Here is a 19,631-nt window from a genome sequence, read left to right as displayed (position 1 = left end):
TCTGGATAACTGGACCATTCTAAGTCCTGTTGCTGGCACAAGAATGCCAAAATCTGCCTTACAGCTGTCCGGGAAACCTCAGTCCCCACCCATCTCTACCCCATTATCCAAAAGAGAAACAGGGCCATGTGTTATTAATTTCAGTAACGAGGCCAGAACCAGTGTGCATGCCACAGACAGCAACAAATGAACCACATTTTCCAGACAGCTTGAAGTTGGAGTCAACAACTCCCAAGGAATCCATGTGGCAGAAGTAATGTAACGGTCCAGGATAGGAGCACCATCCAAGGCATCACAAAGTGAAGGCAGAACAAGGGTGCAGGGTCACAGAAGCACTAAGATCAACGGAGTTCGACATTTTAGGGCTACCATGATCGATCTCGGTTGAAGGAAGTAGCAGCCCAACTGCTTACGCCTGTCCTCCCGGATACTCGGCCCCTTCAAGAAGGCCCACCTGCTGTTTTCGACAACTTGACAAGTCAGGCACAAAAAAGCTAAACCCAGCATTACAGAAACAAGGAAAAGATTCTACTCTTCATTATATAGCAATTTTATTTCATAACTTTACCCACCGAGTCTATCATTTCTTTATAAACGCCAATGAAAAACAACTTCTGGGTTTAAAGAGGCTTAGGAAACAACTTTTCGTAATGATGTCCAGAGCTGAGAAGAAACGTTTCTTCTGGGGCCAAGTCTCTGGCACCTATTCAGCTTCTGCTGCCTCTTCGCCTTCCCCACATTCAAACCGCACAAAGTCTACGACAGACACCCCTTGAGGCTGCACATACTGTCCCAATGTGATGGAGGGATCCAGCAAGTATGGCTGGGACAGCATCTTGGTTTCCGCCTCCCCACCAGGCTCATCATCCAAAGAGCCAACAGAGAGAGGGGCCATGCCCACCACATGCTGCCCAAGGCGGCGACCCAGGTCCTCCAGGCCTGCTTTGCGTTCAGATGTCTCGCAGATGACCAGGGCCCCGTACTTCCCCAGCACCAGGTTGTGGAGCGACGGGCTGTGCATCGCTCCATGGACGTAAGAGCCAACGTAGAACCCAGCCGGCACCTTCACCCATGCAGCTCGTTTAAGAGTCATGTTTTCTCCCAGTTTCCCTATAAAAAAGCAAAAACAAGTAACATGCTTCCAGAATATGATGCCTGTGGCAGTACCAAGATATGCATAGAAGTGGCTGAGTCGAAGACAGTCCTCTGCATTTACACTGTGAATATGCTGTAAGATGGAGAGATACCATTTGCCGTTTAAAGAGGAAAACGTATATGGAAGGAGAGGGTAGGGGTGGGAGAAATAAAGAATATCTTTATGGAACACCAACAATGTGCCACACTGGTATTTAAAAACATAGGCTATGGTGTGTCACACAGACCCTGGAGTCAGGTCTCAGTCCTGCCCTTTACTGGCTATATGACCTTAGGCAAGTGACATAAGCCCATTACAAATTTATCAAGCCTTAGTTTCCTCCTCAACAGGGAGATGATGCCACTTAAAATAACCTGAAAGCAGGGTTCTAAGGAGACGTAAATAAAGTAACATGTAAACGCACTTAATTACATTATCTAGCACAAAGCAGCACTCCAATGCTGGTTATCATTACTGTGTTAAATTTAGGCTTAGAAAGCTCAAGCTACCCTCCCCCAAGCTCACACAGCTAATACATGCCAGAGCTGGAAGTAAAACCCACATCTCACTCCAAAGCAATTAAGTGTTTTCTTCCCCTGAAATTACCATCCTTCCCGAAAATCACCATAACTGACACAGACAACTCTTCCTCATCCATTGTAGCAGGAAAAAGTCCACAACTAAAAGCCCCAGAAAACCCCAAACCCCATACCATCAGATAGTTTCAACTTCCTCTCATCAAAAATAAAAATTTTCAGTTTTTTTTTTAAAGATCTACTTATTGAAGAGTGAGAGGGAGTGGGAGCAAGAGGAGGGGGAGGGGTAGAGGGAGAAGCAGGCTCCCCACTGAGCAGGGAGCCCGACCCAGGGCTCGATCCCAGCACCCTGGGATCATGACCTGAGCTGAAGGCAGACACTTAACCCACTGAGCTACCCAACTGCCCACAGAGGTTAATAATCAAAAATAATTCCAGGTTTCCCTGTCTCCTCAGGATGCTACCCTCTCTAACATAATTCCAAATAAGCCAAAAGGTAGGAAAGGGGTTAGGAGACCCCAAAAGGGATCTAGGTAAATATCCCTGCATTAGCCGTAGTTTATATCTAAAAGTCTTAATGGGGGAGAAATCAAAAGAAATCTTAAAACAACTCAAAGCATCTGAACAATAGTTAATTCTCAGAAATTGACAAGGCTGAAACACCCAGTTCTTCCAGAATTTCTCAATAAGTCCCATTCACAGCTGTCTGCCTGGTTTCTCGGCCATGACTCACTAAAACATCATAGATATTTCAAGATAACCTGTTAAAAGCAGAACTGATGCCTTGACTGGAAATGTCAGATGAGCAGTAAATTCCCAGCAAGCTCCAACCCAGCCCTACTCCCCTCCTTCCATCAAGGACATGTGGGAAGAAAGCAAAACTCCCACTAGTTCTGGCACGATGATCCAGATGTGGTTCCTGTGGCCAGTGGTTCTGAAAGAATAAACCTTCACAAATTCAGGATCAGCTTTTTCTAAAAAAGAGATCAAATTCCTACACATGATGCCCCCAAATATTCCTGGATCCCTTTGTAAAGACGATGAGATGACTTTGGATGTAGTATGTCTCCCACCGTGTACAGAGAGGTAGTCAACTGGAAGAAGTCAAAGGCCATCCCTGCCTAAAGACATGCTTTGTTTGGTCAGCCTGCAGAGTGCAGAAAATGATTTTAATTAGCTGCAAACATCTAAAAACTGAAATTTTTACACACAAAGCTAAATTCTTTTGAAGGAATTTAAAAATTCTGACAACGCTGGGACCCCAAGGTAACAACTCGCTAGAGCTTGGTAACAGTTTCCTTCAGCAGTGTGGACTTCTCAGGGAGCCTACTGCTCACTAATGTCGAATGCACAACAGAACCCACTTCTCACATTCATATTATCTGACCCTTGTGGGCACATGAGCTTGCAATTCCTGATCTAGGTGTGGAGGAATATCAAAGATAACAGGAGGTCCAGTTCATAATTTCCAGTTCCCACAATCCTTACAAATACTCACCAATTGCTAAGGCTAGCTGATCCTTGAGACAGCCCTCTCTCTCGGGCCCAGCCGGAAGTTCAGAGAGTTCAGAGGAATTCAAGAAGCCCTAAGTGCACAAAAAAACGAACAAATCAGTTCTGTCCTACTTAAATTACCAAGAGACTAGGCAAAAATCGTGTGTTTCTCAAAAAATGATTTAAGACAACTAAGTATAAATGAATGTTTTTGGGTTTTTTAAAAGATTTATTTATTTGAGAGAGAGAGCGCACAAGAGCGAGCGTGCCTGCACAAGGGAGGGGCAAAGGGAGAAGAAGAGACTTTCAAGCAGACTCCCCACTGAACGCAGAACCCAACACGGGGCTCGATCCCAGGACCTCGACACCACGACCTGAGCTGAAACCAAGAGTCAGACACCTAACCCAATGAGCCACCAAGGCGCCCCTAAAGGAATATTTTCATTAAGCCAAAGATGTTATAAATTGATAACAGTTCCATTTTTATAAGTATTTTATTCTATCACTGCACCACACCCAATTCCATCTCAATCCCATCCTCTGGCCTAACTTCTTTTTTTTTTTTTTAATTATTAACATATAATGTATTATTTGTTTCAGGGGTACAGATCTGTGATTCATCAGTCTTACACAATACACACCAATGTCCATCACCCAGCCACCCCATCCCTCTCATCCCTCCCCACTCCTGCATGGCCTAACTTCTTAAACTGTAGTTTCCAAGAAATCAGGAACAGTATTTTCAAACAATCATAAAACGTTAAAGCTAAAAAACTGGTTGAATAAACCATGGCATAGCCACATAATGGAAAACTATGCAGCTGGGAAAAAGAAAGAACACAAAAGAAAGATCTGTATGAGCTGCTACAGAGTATTTCCAGGTTATATTATTACGTGTAAAAAAAAACAAATTAAAAGAGTAGATATATAGGGGCAACTGCATCGGGCTCCACACTCAGCGGGGAGTCTGCCGGGGATTCTCTCTCTCCTTCTCCCTTTGCCCCTTCCCCCTGCACACGCACACTCTCTAATAATAAATCTTAAAAAAAAAAAAAAAAAAGAGTACATGTATATTATACTATCATTTGTGTAAGAAAGAAGCATTTATATAAGTAGGCTATTTTTGCAAAAAAAGACTTAAAGGATACCCCAAACCAACGAAACTGGTTATCTACAGGAGTAGACAAGAATAAGGTAGAAGGGAGAGAAGGAGTGAGGTGTGTGGGTGGGGGGGTGTGTGTGTGTATTTACAGCTTTAACTTTCAGAATCCTGTTTATGTTTTACATATTCAAAAACAAAATTAGATTAACAAGAATTTGGGGGTAAAACCAAAATTAACTACACAGAAACATAAGACACTAACTGAATTTCAAATGAATAATGTAACTTCACAGAAGGGGGGGAAAAACTAATCCAGTAACTTTCAATACAGTCCTTTGGCCATATAACTTCAATGTAAAGACAAAAAGAACGTCAAAGAAATCTTGAACTCCTTAATAGGTTTGTTATTTGCAGTTGCCGGGTATAGTCACTAAAACAATTTAGTGTGTATTAGAACAATGAGAAAATAAGTAAACACTGGAGTTGCTAAGAGCCAGTGTACTAGCTGTGGGAGAAGGAAGATACATATATAGAACTGGGGAAGGAAAGGAAGAACCTGGGATGCCTGATTAGAACTGAAACACACACACACACACTTCCTGCATCTGTCTGCTGAAAGAGCAGAGCACCAATGACATCTCAGTAGAAATAAGCATACCTAATGTCCACATCTTGGTTTCTAAAAACTATTCCCCCATTAAAAATGATCAGGACTCCTTGGAGAAGTGGCTGATTCCACGGGTGGGGCAAAGAAAGTATGACATAGGCCCAGAATATCTTGTTATGCCAAAAAGTAAGGAAATACTCAAAAATAATCAATACACTGCAAAAGGTCAACAAAGCCAGCTTACACTGGTCAAATCCAGGAATAATTTGAACATCAAACTGAATAATGGATTATAAAATGAGTTATAATTTACTGTATAAAATAAGAATCCATGAGTCAATGTCAGTACTAAGTACTAAACATAAAGAAAAGAGAAGTCTCTTACAGTGGAATGCCAACTAATAAAACACACGTAAAAGAAATCATAAGAGTTAGAAAAGTAACCATTATGCAACTCTCATAGTAATATCTGATCCTGACAAGAGCCATCAATGGATGCTAATACTTTCAGGTAAAAGTTTTTTGGGGAACTGGACACTTACACAGTCTCAAAGAATCTCCCATACAGATTACGTGTTAATTACAAAGAGGAACAGAATAACTTCACAGTGGAGAAACCTGAAAGATACTACCCTAACCAAGAAGAGACCAAAACTAACATCAACAGGGACGAGAGGGTGACTCGTCGGTTGAGCATCCGACTCGATTCCAGCTCAGGTCACGATCCCAGGGTTGTGGGACTGAGCCCCAGGTTGGGCTCCACGCTCAGTGCAGAGTCTGCTTGAGATTCTCTCTCTCCTTCTTCCTCTGCCCCTCCCCTTAGGCACAAGCTCGTTCTCACTCTCCCTCTCTCTAAAATAAAAAGATAGGGTGCCTGGGTGACTCAGATGGTTAAGCATCTGCCTTCGGCTCAGGTCATGATCCCAGGGTCCTGGGATCGAGTCCCGCATCGGGCTCCCTGCTCCTTGGGAGCCTGCTTCTCCCTCTGCTTCTCTCTCTTTCTCTGTCTCTCATGAATAAAGAAATAAAATCTTTAAAAAAATAAAAAGATAAAATTTTCAAAAAATTAACATCATCAGGGGCACCTGGGTGGCTCAGTTGGTTAAGTGTCTGCCTATGGCTCAGGTCATGATCCCGGGGTCCTGGGATTGAGCCCCAAGTTGGGCACCCTGCTCAGTGAGGAGTCTGCTTCTCCCTCTTCCTCTGCCCCTCTCCCTGTTTGTGTGCTCTCTCTCATGCTTCCTCTCTCAAATAAATAAATAAAATCTTAAAAAAAAATAAAAAAAACATCATCAATAATGGGACCAACGATCATTACATGCCTCCTGATGTGATATTCTGAGAAAAATACAAGATAATTTAATATTCATACTAAAAACCCATACTCTATGAAGAAACATCAGACAAACCCAAATTAAAGGACAGTCTACAATACTGTTTTCTACTCTTCAAAAATGTCAATGCGGGGCACCTGACTGGCTGAGTCAGAAGAGTATGTAACTCTTGATCTCGGGTCTGTAGGTTCAAGCCCCACCTTGGGTATGGAGATTATTTAAAAATAAAATCTTGGGGCACCTGGGTGGCTGTCTCCGGTGGGGCACCGGTTGAATGTCTCCCTGCTCAGCAGGGAGTCTGCTTCTCCTTCTCCCTGGGCAGCTCCCCCTGCTTGTGCTCTCTTGCTCTCTCCCCCTCACTCTCTGTCAAATAAATAAATAAAATCTTTTAAAAATAAATAAATAAGGGCGCCTGGGTGGTTCAGTTGGTTAAGCGACTGCCTTCAGCTCAAGTCATGATCCTGGAGTCCCAGGATCGAGTCTCACATCGGGCTCCCTGCTCAGCAGGGAGTCTGCTTCTCCCTCTGATCCTCTTCCCTCTCGTGCTCTCTCTCATTCTCTCTCTCAAATAAATAAATTCTTTAAAAAAAAAAATAAAATAGGGGCGCCTGGGTGGCTCAGTTGGTTAAAACCGCTGCCTTCAGCTCAGGCCATGATCCCAGAGTCCTGGGATCGAGCCCCACATCGGGCTCCCTGCTCATGCAGGAAGAAGCCTGCTTCTCCCTCTGCCTGCCGTTCCCCCTGCTCGTGCTCTCTCCCTCTCTCTCTCTCTCTCTGTGTCAAATAAATAAATAAAATCTTTAAAAATAAATAAATAAAAAATAAAAAATAAAATAAAATAAATAAAAATAAAAATAAATAAAAATAAAATCTTAAAAAAAAGGTCAATGTAATGAAAGACAGAAAGGCTGAGAAAGAAAGGACACTAAACATACATGACAACTAATTGCAACACATGATACTGGACTGGATCCTGGATCAGAAGAAAAAGTGCTAGCTGGCAAAATATGAATATATATCATATATTATAAAAATAAAAATATTATGTAAGTGTTAAAATTCTTGAATGTGATTACTATACTGTGGTTACACAGGAGAATGTAATTTTTAGGAGACAACCTATTCAAGGGAATAAGGGTCCTGATGTCTGCAACATATTTGCAAAAATTTTTTTTAAATAGTGATGAGACACCTAGCTGGCTCAGTTGGTTGAGCATGCAACTCTTGATCTTGGTGTTGTGAGTTCCAGCCCCACGTTGGGTATAGAGGTTACTTAAAAATAAAGTAAAATAAAATAAAATAGTGATGATGACAATGAGTATAAAAAGTAATAAAGCAAATGTGTCAAAATGTTAACAAATGGTGAATCTAGATGAAAGTACAATGTAGCTTACTGCAGAACACTGGCAACTTTTCTTTAAGTTTGAATTTTTTTCAAAATAAAAGTTAAAAAAAATTAAAGACCAAAAGAGAAAAAAAATAAATGAAGCTAAAATGAACCAAAATTTCTTTTACAGATAATGAAAGAGTAAAGTATGTGAATGGCTCAGGGTTACAAATAGAGTTACTAGCAAAGTGAAGATTAGAACTTCTAGGTGTCTATATGTTGGCTAATTGAACATAATAAAAAAATTAAATTAAATTAAAATTTAAAATTAAAAAAAAACTTCTCGGTGTGTCTGGCGGGCTCAGTTGGTAGAGCATGTGACTCTTAATCCTGGGGTTGTGAGTTTGAGCCCCATGTTGGGAGGAAAGAAAAAGGAAGGAAGGAAGGAAGGAAAAAGATTAGAACTTCTAGTTCAAGTTGTTCATCTACTCAATACAATTCTAAAATATAATCTCCACATGGTTTTCCATATAATGACTATTTAATGGCCAGTAATAATTAATATTTACCACAAGATCTCAAAAGAAAGATAAGTAGGAGAAGAAAGTAGTACTAAACACACACACACACACACAAAACTACTGTTAGTAGTTGTTTCGTTTTTGCCTTGATAATAAGGATCAATCAAAGGCAGACTGATATAAATTCCATCCTGGTCCTCCTATGGACAAGAATATGCTTATTCTCCTAAACTGTGCCTTCTCCAGTATCTGTATTTACAAATCCTTTCCTTAAAAAAAAAAAAAAGAAAGAAAGAAAGAAAAGAAAGAAATCCTTCCCTCAGGCCATTCTAGATTTCTGAATACAAAGCTTCACCTGATTGGGGTGCCCAGGTGGCTCAGTCGGTAAGTTTCCAGCTCTTGATTTCAGCTCAGGTCTTTTTTTTTTTTTTTAAAGATTTTATTTATTTATTTGAGAGAGAGAGAGAATGAGAGAGAGAGCATGAGAGGGGCGAGGGTCAGAGGGAGAAGCAGACTCCCCGCCGAGCAGGGAGCCCGATGCAGGACTCGATCCCAGGACTCCAGGATCATGACCTGAGCCAAAGGCAGTTTCTTAAACAACTGAGCCACCCAGGCGCCCTCAGCTCAGGTCTTGTCAAGAAAGGATCGAGGCCCGCACCGAGGTGCCTCCACCCCAGGGAGTCTGGAGCCCTGCATGGGGCTCCACCCTTGGCAGGGAGTGTGCTTGGGATTCTCTCCCTCGCCCCTCCCCCGAACTCGGGTGCACAGTCTCGCTCTCTAGAATGGACAGGTCTTTAAAAAAAAAAAAAAATGGGGCACCTGGGTGGCTCAGATAGCTAAGCGTCTGCCTTCCACTCAGGTCATGATCCCCGGGTCCTGGGATCAAGTCCCACATCAGGCTCCCAGCTCAGCAGGGAGTCTGCTTCTCCCTCTCCCTCTGCCTCTCTCCCTGCTCATGCTCTCTCTCTGTATCTCTCTGTATCAAATGAATAAATTAAAAAAAAAAAACTTGAAAGAAAAGTTTCACGTGATTTGATAGACTCTACCCCAGTGCCATTCGTTCATTCATTCACTCAACAGATTTTATGAGCCCCAACCAAATGCTGGCCCCATTCCTCTTTCACCAGAGACACAGTGATGAAAAGACAAATTCTCTGCCTCACAAAGCTCACATTCTATTGGGGAAGACAAACAACATACAAATAAGTAAAAACATAATAGATATAGAATATTATAACAAAAATTTTTCAATGAAGCAAAATAAAGGGATAGAGCAACAGGAAGGATACTCCTCTCCAAAGAGGTAACATTTACACAGGGACATGAAGTAAGGGAGTGAGACATGAGAATGTCTGAAAAAAACGGAACAGCAAAGACCCTAAGAAAGGGGTGTGTGTGTAAATCCAGCATATTGACAGACAATCCCAAAACTCACTTTACTGTATGTGGAGAGTTGATCCTTTAGGTTCTGACAATGCAACAGGGTCCCCAGGGCAACTTGCTGGACCAACTGCTGAAATTTTAAATTTCTGGAAACAAAATCTGTCTCACAGTTTACCTGGTAGGAACAAATTGATATTGTTGTATAAGCTATTTACAGACAGTCTGCAAAAGTGCCTTAAAATTGAAGACTAAACCAAGGGACTGCAAAACAGGCTGCAGAGTCAACAAAACAGAAATAAGTGACCCTAGAATTTTAAGGCTTCAATCCCTCTCCTAGTTAGAGGCCAGAAACTGAATGCAGTGATTCCTGCTCTGCCAATGAGTTAGCAATGACCCGCATGTTCAAAAGATGGTTCCATAATGTCCCCAAAGGACTCACTACACTTCACCACTTGCCTGTGGCTGCAGGCCATCATCACCTCATTCTCCAGCCTCCTCCAACACCAAACCACTTTTGCTATCAGTATGCTTATCTCCTTTTCTCACTCTAAACTAATCCACACCTGATTCTTCACCAGTTGAGGCCCCTAAACCTCCTCTAAAACAGCTATATGCTATCCATCAACTAATTAATGTAACTCCTAGCTTTAAAATGTAACTGTTCCAGGAAACAATCAGTGGCAAGGTATAAGGCTACAGGACTCACATTTAGAAGTACAGGTTTGCCCCACTATCTGAAAGTAGTGTTCCTATGAAACCTTTTGTAAGCCAAAATGGCATAAAGCAAAAAATCAATTACCATTAATTCATATGGACATGGATGCACAAAATAAGACCTAGAGCACAGATGCTCACAAAGTTCAAAGCTATGGCGGCTTGATGCTGAGTGTAGTTTGTGGGGGGCAGGGGGGTAGTCTGGCGGGGCAACTCTTACTGCTGGGGTGCCCCCTGCCTCTATAAGGACTCAGTACAAAACCAACACTGAATGCTATTTGCCTTTTTTCATAAAAGTGAAAGTACTCTTTGAATTTCTTTTGGTTAACAAAAAACAAAAACAGGTACAAAGGACCTTTTGTAAAAGCAAAGTGTATAACTGGAACTTTCGAAAAGGGGGGGATATCTGTAATCTTTTTGACTTCTAGACATTTAATCGTCAACACACCTGTGTATTTCTATACATAAGTGAACTTACAGTAACTGTGGTCTCACCAGTTCAATTCTAACAACCTTTTGTGGTTCTCAAACACCTCTTCTTGAAGGGTGCAAAGGGTCTACCAAAAAGCTTTCCACCCAAGGGGCAGCTGTTCCTGGTCATCTAGAATTCCAACAACTCACCTCTACTAACACAGTTGTGTTTCCATCCTGAAGCAGCCCAATCAGACCTTCTTTAGTCTTCCTGCCATGGAGTTTGGCAGCTCTGCTCCAGCCTTCCTTCTGGGCCTGTTTGTGGAGCCAGCTCTCTGCCTATAAATTAAAAATAGGGCAGATGACAAAGTCATAGAATTTAGAACTGAACGGAGCTCTAAAATATGTTCAGGTTCCCTAAATCTTTCTGCTCTTCAGTCCTATAATGGAAACTAAAGCAATCTATCGATTACTGGCAGCCTACCACTGAATGCCAAAAATCAGGCATTGTGCCTGGTGCTTTGGATAAATTTAATCTTCACAACAACCCTATGGAGCAGACAGTAGTATTTTTATTATACGGACCAGAACAATGCAACTCTGAAAGATTAAGGTATCCAAGATCACAGGGTTAGAGTGAGGGCACCACAGTTTTGAGTCCTGGTCTGTCTAACTCCCAAAGCCCACACAAGCCCTTTGGGCTCCAAGCAGCAGGAAACAGCATGTGGTGCCTGGAATAAAGTTTGTTAACCATGGGATCCTGAGTTAACGGCTTCCGGAGTCAAAACACAGTCAAAGGGTGAGATTGTCACTTAAGTCAGAATCCTATTTGCAGTTCTGCAGTTATGGGTCCCTGCGCAGCAGGTCTAATTTACTGCGCCCCAGCAGCACCTCCCTGAGAGACTGAGGTCGAGCCCTAGTACCCCGCCCTGCTCCCCTCGCCCTCCTCCCCCACACCTGTTTGAGATCCCCGCCACAAGTCTCCAGAGCTTTCTTGCAGTTTACAAAGGAGTAGCCTGTTTTTCGCCGTAGCTTCATGAGAAGCTCCTTGCTGGAGGCCGAGGAAGAGAGCCGGGGCCCAGTGTGAAATGTGTGCCACGGCTGAGGCGCCTGAAGCAGAAGGGGTCCCGCCTGCAGAGGTAAGAAGAAAGGGATGAGAAGCAGGAAGCAGCCAGGAGCTCCGGGGGCTGCAGAGCACGTCGACAGGGAGGCCACCTTAGGAGACACTGGGTCTCCGAGGCTGGGAGAAGGCAGCCAACGGCGGGGGGCGGGGGGGGGGGGTTGCACCACGCAGAGAAAAGGAGCGGGGAAGGGTGGGATGGCGTCGAACGGGGGACGGAGGAAGGGAAGGCACCGTTCCGAGTGCACAGATCTGCAAGTGAAGGCGGAACGGCGGGGGGAGGACCCAGAACCCTCACCGGGCAGCTCCCGGCCCACGCGGCCAGGTAGAGGCGCAACGACCGCAGCAGCGACATCTCTCTGGCCCCAGAGTACACTGTCGCCGCCGGCGCACCAGTGAGGCCACAGGCCTACGGCGCGGCGGCAGGGCCAAACCTCTCCAACCGCAACGCGCCAAGCGAGGACGGCGCCACCTGCTGGCCGGGGTGGGCACACTCGCTGCTTCTACTTCGCTTTCGGAGACTGTATTTCACAAGGGAATTACCCCCCCCAACCCCCGCCGTAGGTAAAATAACAGAAACCATGAGACATAGTTGTCGCAAAATAACAATTCGAGACATGTGGCAACATTTTATGTTTCTTTATTTCCGTTCATCTTTCATAGTCATCCATTTAGGACTCATGACAAACTTGTGAGGTGGGGGGGGGGGGTCAGAAAATTGGCCAAGGGCACCTGGGGAAGTAGGGGTGGAGTCCTTTCAACAAACCCTGTAAATATTTGTTGAGTGGGCCAAGTATTTACTGAACATCTACTGTATGCCAGGAACTGTGATAGGCTTCAGGGAATTAGAGAAGAGTAAACCACAGCCCTACCCTCCAAGGTAATCTAATGGTGAGAAAATAGGGAACAGACAAGTGACCACGCAAGACAAGGTAAGTCCCATAAGATGAACAAACAGTGAAAGGGTCTCCAGGGAGAAAGAAATCACAACCAAACAGCAGGCTCCATAAAAGCTTTTTTCAGGAAAGAGGCAAAAAGTAATAAAGATTTTGACAGGTAGAAATAGCCCTTCCAGGCAGGGAATCACCAAAAAGAATGAAGAAAACAAGGATTTGGGTGTGGAAATAGGGAACAAAGAGTAGACATTTGGAATTTGTCCAGAGGTTGCAATACATGTAGGAAACCAGTTGAAAATGAAATAGAAGGGTAATTTGGGATCACACAGGATAGACTGAGAACCAAGCCAAGGAGCTTACTCTTGCTGTAAGCATCAGAAGCTCATCAGAGCTGATTTGGGAAGATCAAAAAGAGTTTGATAAGTGGCTTGAAAGGGAGAGAATGGAGGCCAGGAGTCCAGAGGAGGTGATATGTGGCCCAAGGAGTAAAAGAGAGCCCCAAGCAGAGGTAGCGCAGTGGGAAGAGAAAAGAGGTGAAGACAAAACACGTTAGCAAGGAAGGACAGGGCTTGGAAACCTAAGGAAAACTCAAAGGTGAGAAGAACCCAGTACTTAGTGATCACGGTTCCAGCTCCAAAAAGGCAGAAGAAGCTGTAGTCCAAAGGACAGCTCTGCTGCCTATCCCCAGCATCAGGGCAGGCAGGACTTGGCCCAGTTAGAGCCATGGTCCCACCAGACTCTGTCTCCAGAAGCAAGAAGTGTGCAGTCTGAGGTTTCTTCCTTCCTAGGCCCCCAGCAAAAGCATGAGTTCATTGGATGCAGAGATGATCTTCTTTCCCTTTAAAAAAAAATTCCATTCGAATCTGGCAGGGGAAAAAAAAGGCCATTCTGTATAAAAAAAACAGCAGGACTGGAAGGGTTCAGGGACGGTCTCTCTGCAGCCACTGATCTCACTTCCCATTTGCCTCCCCCACCCCTAAAAATCCTGGACACCTTCCTCGTTTTGTCCTCTGAGAACAGGAACTGGGAACTTCCTTTGTGCTCTAACCCAGTGCTATTAGGGCTCTAAGATTCCTAGCAAGCAGGCACCTCTCAGCATCAGCCCAAGAGTACCTGGGGCAACAAAGAGGGAAGGAGGAAAGAGAGAGGCAAGGGAAACCCATACTTTTCTTTCTCGTGTTTATGGCTTTGGAGATACAGCAGTTCCTTTCTTAGGACAAGGGGTTCAGAGGAGCAGAAGGGTAATGTCAAGCAGGTCTTGGTTCCCTGTGCCTGGCCCTATAGATGTTGACATTCTCATCCTCATCCCGCTGGGCCAGCTCCAGTTGGAAATGCTGGGGCAGGAGGTGCTGAAAGAAGCTCTCTGTCCCGTGCTCCTCTCTCATCTTGGAGGCCAGATAGATGGTGCCATGGGGCCCGCACAGGTGTTGGAGAGTGCCCAGCAGCAGTGGGAAGGTGGGCTCCAAGTACACGATATCAGCCCCCAGCACCAGGTCATAGTCTCCAGGGAAGACATGCTGGTCAATCCCCCAGGACAAGGCGCGGACCTGGGCCTGGCCTCCAGCTGGCACATTGGCCTGGACGTTGCCCTGGATCTGCTCTAGGGCCAGGGGCAGGTCAGTGATGGTAACATCCCCCCCTGAGAGAGAGGAAGGAGGAGAAATGCAAGTCAGACCGACCAACCAAGGCGTCTCGGCTCCTACCCAGAAGGTCCAGAGACCACAGGGCCTAGAGGACGGTGTTTTGACAGCCCGGAGTGTGCACTTCGGCTTTTAGTACCCTAACGTCCGTCTCGCCCCCTGCCATGCTCGTTACTCTACATTTTACAACATCAACGTTGTCTCGGAGCTAATCTTCAACCTCTCTGCCCAACACACAACTGTCAGGTGTCAGCAGAAGCCTGGGCAGGACTAAGCTGGAGACAGACTATGTATGTATCCAGCCCCTACTTACCCAAACCCAACTTCATGGGTCTGGAAAGCTTCCCAGAAGACGTGGCCTCAGCGAGCCTTAAAGGACAAGTAGGAGTTAGTTAGGTGGAGCTTTCCAAGCAGAGAACAAAATGTACAAAGGCCTGGGGGCGAGAGCAATGCATATTCAAGGAAGGATGAACCTTAGGGGATGTGGAAGGAAGGAGAAAAGAATCAAGACCTGAAGATAATGATGACATGCTGAAGAGACTCAGGCTTGATCCTGAGGGTGGTATGTTTTATAGGTAGAAGCAGAGAGTGAAGATAATCAGATTAGCACCTCAGAAAGCTGCATTCATGCAAGAAATATATGTACTGAGCCCCTACTAAGTTCTGGCAGCACAGTGGTGAGCAAGATAAAACCTCAGCCTTCCTTTAGTTTTATTAGAGAGGTAGAGACACACTAGGTACTGTAAAACTAATCATGATCATGACGACTGTTACAGACACAGGAAGTATTAAGAATTCATTCATTCATTAATATTTATTATGTGTCTCTATGCCAGGTGCTAAGAATATAGTAGTGAACCACTCAGATAAGAATCCCTCCCCTCATAGGGATTACAGTCTAGTGGCAAAAAACGGGCAACAAACAAATCAAAGAAAATACACTGTACATCAGATACTATGGTGAAGCATTAAGCAGAGAAGGGGGTAAGAATTTCACTTCAGGGATGGGGCAGGGAATGTAATTTTAAATTGAGTCGTTAGGAAAAGCCTCACTCAACAGATTATGTTTGGGCAAAGACCTGAAGGAAATGATGGAGCAAACCATGTGGACCTCTCAGGCTAAATGTACCAAATAAGGGACTAACAAGTGCAAAGACCTTGAGGCAGGAGAGTGTCAGCAGGTCTGAGAAAGAGCAGGAAGACCAGTGGCTGGAGCAGAGTCTGCTGGAGAGGCTCTCTCTCCCTCTCCCTCTGCCCCTCCCCCTGCTCTCTAAAATAAATAAACCAACAAATAAAAATCTTTGAAATAAACAAATGAATAAAAGGATCACTCTGACTGCTGTGATGAGAAAGGACAGCAGAGGGGCAAGGTCAAAAGCAAAGAGACCAGTTAGGAGGCAGCTAGAGTGACCCAGGTGAGACGTGATGCTCATTTGAACCAAGGCATTAGCCACATCTAAGAAGTGCTCAGATCCTGAATGATTCTGAAGGTACAGTCAACAGGATTTGCTGAGAGACTGGACACACAATACTAGAGAGGGAGGATGTTTGACCCGACTAACTAGAAGACCGAATTGCTATTTACTCAGCGGAGAAGGCTGTAGGAGGAGCAGGACTGGGCAGGAAGATCATGAGTTTCTGTCTAAGTGTGAGATGCCCATCAGACAATCACATGAAGATATCGGGTAGGTAGGACGTTCCACAAACAAATCTGGAGATGGAAATGGGAGTTATAGGGTCATGAGCACAGAAAGGGCATTTAAAGCCATGAGGTGATGGGATTGCTGGGGAGTGTAGACAGAAAAGGGAAGGAGTCAAAGGACTACTCCTGAGCTCTGGGGCACTCAAACTTCTAGTTGTCAAGAGGAAAAGGAACCAACAAAGGAGACTGGAAAAGAGTGCCAGTGAGGTGGGCAGAAAGCAGAAGTGTGGTACCCTGGAAATGAAAGGAAGCATGTCAAGGAGGAGGGAGAGTCAAATGCTGCAAAGTCAAGTCAAGTGGGCTCATCACCGACTCCTGTACTTACCAACATGGAGTTGGAAATGAAGCTCACCACCTTGACTGCTGCGACTGGGGGCAGGAATGTGGAATGGACTGAGGGAAGAAGAGTAAGACAGGTACTACAGACAAAGAGGATTAACTCTTTTGAGTTTTGTTGTAATGCAGAACAGAGAAATGGGGTGGTAACTAAAAGAATGTGTAGGACAACAGTTTTTCCTAAGAGAAAATAGAGCGTATTTATAGATGTATATAGGGGTATGTGTGTCTATTCAGAATGTTCCAGAGAAAAGGCAAAACTGATAACGCAGGAGGGACTGGGGATGGGGAGGAGGTTTGCTGCAACAATGTCTTTGAGTAGATGAGAAGGTTCAGGGTCTTGTGACAAATGGAGGGCTTGACCTTAGCTAGGGGCACAGAGTGTTTACCCATGGTAACAGGAGAGAAGGCAACACTTAAAATAGACATGGGCAGTTAGGTGAGTAGACATTGTGATAGGAACATGTGAACATGTTCTATAAGAAAAGAAAAGCAATCAGAAGAGATGGGCAACAAAGTCATCAGTTGAGGGTGAAGACAGGAGGAGGCACGTAGAGGTTTGAAGGGCAAGAAGGTAAGAAACAGATGTTTGGGAGAGCAGAATACGTGGACAAGGGAAGTGTAATAGACTAGCTGGGCAGCAGTTAAGGACTTGCCTAAGGTTAGTAACGACAAAATCAAAAAGAAACCGGTCAGCACGGTTGTATATATACTAGGAGGGCCTAAACTAACCTGGAGGTGGGAATATCAAAGAGGCCTTCCCTTGGAAGTGATGTTTGAGCTGAGCACTAAAGGATGCATATGAATTAACCAGGCGGTCCAAGGATTCCAGGCATAGAGTACAGTCTGTATGAAGACTCCACGGATGGGAACATCAAGACAGACTTGAGGCCCTGAGAGATGGGTAACAGACAGCACAAGGAGCACAAGGGAGGGAGAGGCACAGAAAGAAGCCAGAGAGGGAGGCAGGACCTTGGAGGCCATGCTAAAGGTATTGTTTTGGTCTTGAAAGAACAAGAAGTCATTGAAAGATGGGAGTGAGAGGTAATTACAGCTGCATCTTGAAAAGATCACTCTGCTGGGTAGAGTGGGCAGAGGTCTAGGTGGGGGCAAAGAGTAAAGCAGAAAGACAAGTTGGCCTAAATGAGCAGTGCAGGCAAGCGACCGTGGTGGCATGGACTGGGGAGCCATCAGTGTCGATGGAGAAACGTGACATTCGAGAGATTTTTAGAAGATAAAATCAGTAGGACTTGAGTAATGGCTATGGGGGTGAGAAAAGGGGGCATGTCAAAGGTGATATCTAGGTTTCCCACTGGGTGGATGATGGTTTGATTCACTGAGATGGGGAAGCCTGAAGGAGAAACAGCCTGTGTGCAGGAAGAACACAAGATCTAGTTCCAGCATGCTCACCTTCCCATGGGAAAGCTTGAAGACACTTGTGAAAACCCAAGGAAGAAACAACAGTGGCCTGAACTGGAGATGGTAGGAAGAGGAGCAGACAATTGGGGAAATATTAAGGACCTATGACCCACAGATCTGACTGACTGCCGGGATGTGAGCGGGAGAAGGCAAGGGACAAGATGACAGCCAGATTTCTTACTTGGCAGCTGGAAAGGCGGCAAAGGAGGGGAAGCCAGTCTTTGAGCAAAAGGAAGTAGGTGCTCCCATCCATATTACACACTTTTCTCCCATTTTAGCATAACCGCACACCTCTTCTCCACTCTTCCTTCATGGAAAATTGCTTTTAACACTCCCTTGGTTCTTTGTGAGCCTGCTGTGTTTGCACTGTTCACCTTCTCATCTGACAGTGCTTCTCTCTGAAGTCCCAGGGAGTCAAGGAAGACATAGCCAGAGCATGTCCACTTGCTCTGTGCATACATGGCATAATTCCCCCACCTTCCCCACGAGACCATAAGCTCCTCGGAAACAGGAGAGGTGTCTCACTCACTGTTGTATCCCAGTACCTGGCATGATAGAAGACTCCAAATAGATATTGACTGAATGAATACAAGAATGAATGCCTGCCTCTGGGAAGACTTCCCTGAATGTGACCTAGTTGTGTTCCCAAGAACAAAGACATTGGCATTACTAGGGAGATGACATCATAAGTGTTTTAAATGAATGTTTTGGATGTGAGGTTGTGCCTGCCCATTAGATCATAAATTGAGGAACTGTTTCCTTTGTAATTTTGGATCCTTGACAAAAGTGAAGCAAAATTTTCCTTACTTTTTCCTTTCCCAAGTCTGCGATGCCTAATTCCTACCCCACTTGCCCCACAAAAAACACCCTAACCCTCGAGAATTCATCTTTATTTCTCTCAAGTAGTCAAAACCTTAAAAATCTAATATCTATTCATAATAAAGTTATAAAGCACTCCTCAGGTTTAATACATGCAGATTGCTCCCCCTACAGAATGCCCCCAAAGATGAATTTTGACAAAATACCATGTCGAAAGCAAAGGTGGTTTTAAGTGGCAGCATTATTCATGAAATCACAAAGACCAAAAGGGTAGAAAAAACTCCTACTAAGGCCTGCCCGGTTTTTATTTCCTGCCCCCAAATCAACCACTCTGGGTGTTTTCTCTGGCACACAGAAAGGGGCACACACACGCACACAGTTTGTTAAAAAGAGACTGGTCTGGTCGCAAATCACTCCCCTCTCCCAAGAATCCAGGGAGTGACAATTTCTCCACCACCCAGCCCCCCCGCCCATTCCCGCCACAAAGATCACGCACCCTGCAGCGCGGCCAAGATCCCCACGATGCCCGTCCCTGCGCCTAGTTCGATCACTTTCTTGCCTCGGAAATCCACATTTTGACTTTCAAAATAGTTGCACAGGCTCAGAGCCTACGGAGGAAAAAGAGGGAAGAGAGAGAAAAAGACTGTCGCGGGGATGTTTCCATATGGAAGAGGGAGAGTCCGGGGTCCGGACCTCCCGGGGACTCTCGCCCAGAGCCGCCCACTCCTCACCGCGTCCCACACGCGCGCCGCCACCCCAAGGCGGGACCCGAAGTTCTGTGTGATGCTCAGCACGTGCCCACAGAAACAGAACCGGCTCCTCTCCGAGTAAGAGTCCGCGAAGAGCCCGACTTCCCGCGGGAACACGGATTCGGGCTCTGATTCACGATCTGGGCAGGGGTCCGCCATCTGGCTGAGAGCGCGCGCGGACCCCGCGGCCAGCGCTGGTATCCCGGATCTAGGACCCGGTCGGGGTGGGGGGCCGCGGGTCGTCCCGGCTTCTGCGTGGCACCGAGCCCCGCCTCTCCGAGTTTGCCCTCCTCCCTTCAGTTTGACTTCCTGGAGGTGGGATGAGGAGCTGCCCCTCCCGCTCCGGTCCCCAGCGCACACCCGACGGCGTCACGTCGGACCACGCG

The 19,631-nt window shown here is 45.3% G+C and overlaps 2 protein-coding genes across 2 annotated transcripts; both read right to left on the bottom strand.

Annotated features, from left to right (window-relative positions):
- Window positions 1-534: 534 nt before the first annotated feature.
- On the bottom strand, window positions 535-12,086 carry TSFM (Ts translation elongation factor, mitochondrial). The gene is made up of 6 exons (XM_028110966.2): window positions 11,983-12,086; window positions 11,522-11,695; window positions 10,775-10,903; window positions 9,492-9,614; window positions 3,170-3,257; window positions 535-1,110 (listed from the first exon to the last, which is right to left on the bottom strand). Exons 1-6 carry the CDS (start codon window positions 12,037-12,039, stop codon window positions 704-706), a joined length of 978 nt encoding a protein of 325 aa, XP_027966767.1. The 5' UTR covers window positions 12,040-12,086; the 3' UTR covers window positions 535-703.
- A 222-nt stretch (window positions 12,087-12,308) lies between these two features.
- Window positions 12,309-19,545, bottom strand: EEF1AKMT3 (EEF1A lysine methyltransferase 3). The gene is made up of 3 exons (XM_028110946.1): window positions 19,228-19,545; window positions 18,993-19,104; window positions 12,309-14,219 (listed from the first exon to the last, which is right to left on the bottom strand). The coding sequence occupies exons 1-3, from the start codon at window positions 19,402-19,404 to the stop codon at window positions 13,828-13,830; spliced, it is 681 nt and encodes a 226-aa protein (XP_027966747.1). The 5' UTR covers window positions 19,405-19,545; the 3' UTR covers window positions 12,309-13,827.
- Window positions 19,546-19,631: the final 86 nt, after the last annotated feature.

This window comes from Eumetopias jubatus, unplaced genomic scaffold (assembly GCF_037043125.1).
Source record: "Eumetopias jubatus isolate StellerSeaLion01/CBP00866 unplaced genomic scaffold, mEumJub1_p1.0 scaffold_8, whole genome shotgun sequence".
Classification (NCBI taxonomy): Eukaryota; Metazoa; Chordata; class Mammalia; order Carnivora; family Otariidae; genus Eumetopias; species Eumetopias jubatus.
Note: the sequence above shows the minus strand (reverse complement) of the source record. Positions and strands in the feature narration are given on the sequence as shown.

Excerpts from the sequence above, each read along its gene's own strand:
- EEF1AKMT3 (XM_028110946.1), bottom strand. The coding sequence starts at position 19,404 with ATGGCGGACCCCTGCCCAGATCGTGAATCAGAGCCCGAATCCGTGTTC. Across the intron at positions 19,105-19,227 it reads CGGCGCGCGTGTGGGACGCG|GCTCTGAGCCTGTGCAACTA; the intron begins GTGAGGAGTGGG and ends TTTCCTCCGTAG. Across the intron at positions 14,220-18,992 it reads GATCTTGGCCGCGCTGCAGG|GGGGGGATGTTACCATCACT; the intron begins GTGCGTGATCTT and ends CCTCTCTCTCAG.
- TSFM (XM_028110966.2), bottom strand. The coding sequence starts at position 12,039 with ATGTCGCTGCTGCGGTCGTTGCGCCTCTACCTGGCCGCGTGGGCCGGG. Across the intron at positions 9,615-10,774 it reads ACACAACTGTGTTAGTAGAG|GTAAACTGTGAGACAGATTT; the intron begins GTGAGTTGTTGG and ends TGTTCCTACCAG. Across the intron at positions 1,111-3,169 it reads TCAGCTAGCCTTAGCAATTG|GGAAACTGGGAGAAAACATG; the intron begins GTGAGTATTTGT and ends GCTTTTTTATAG.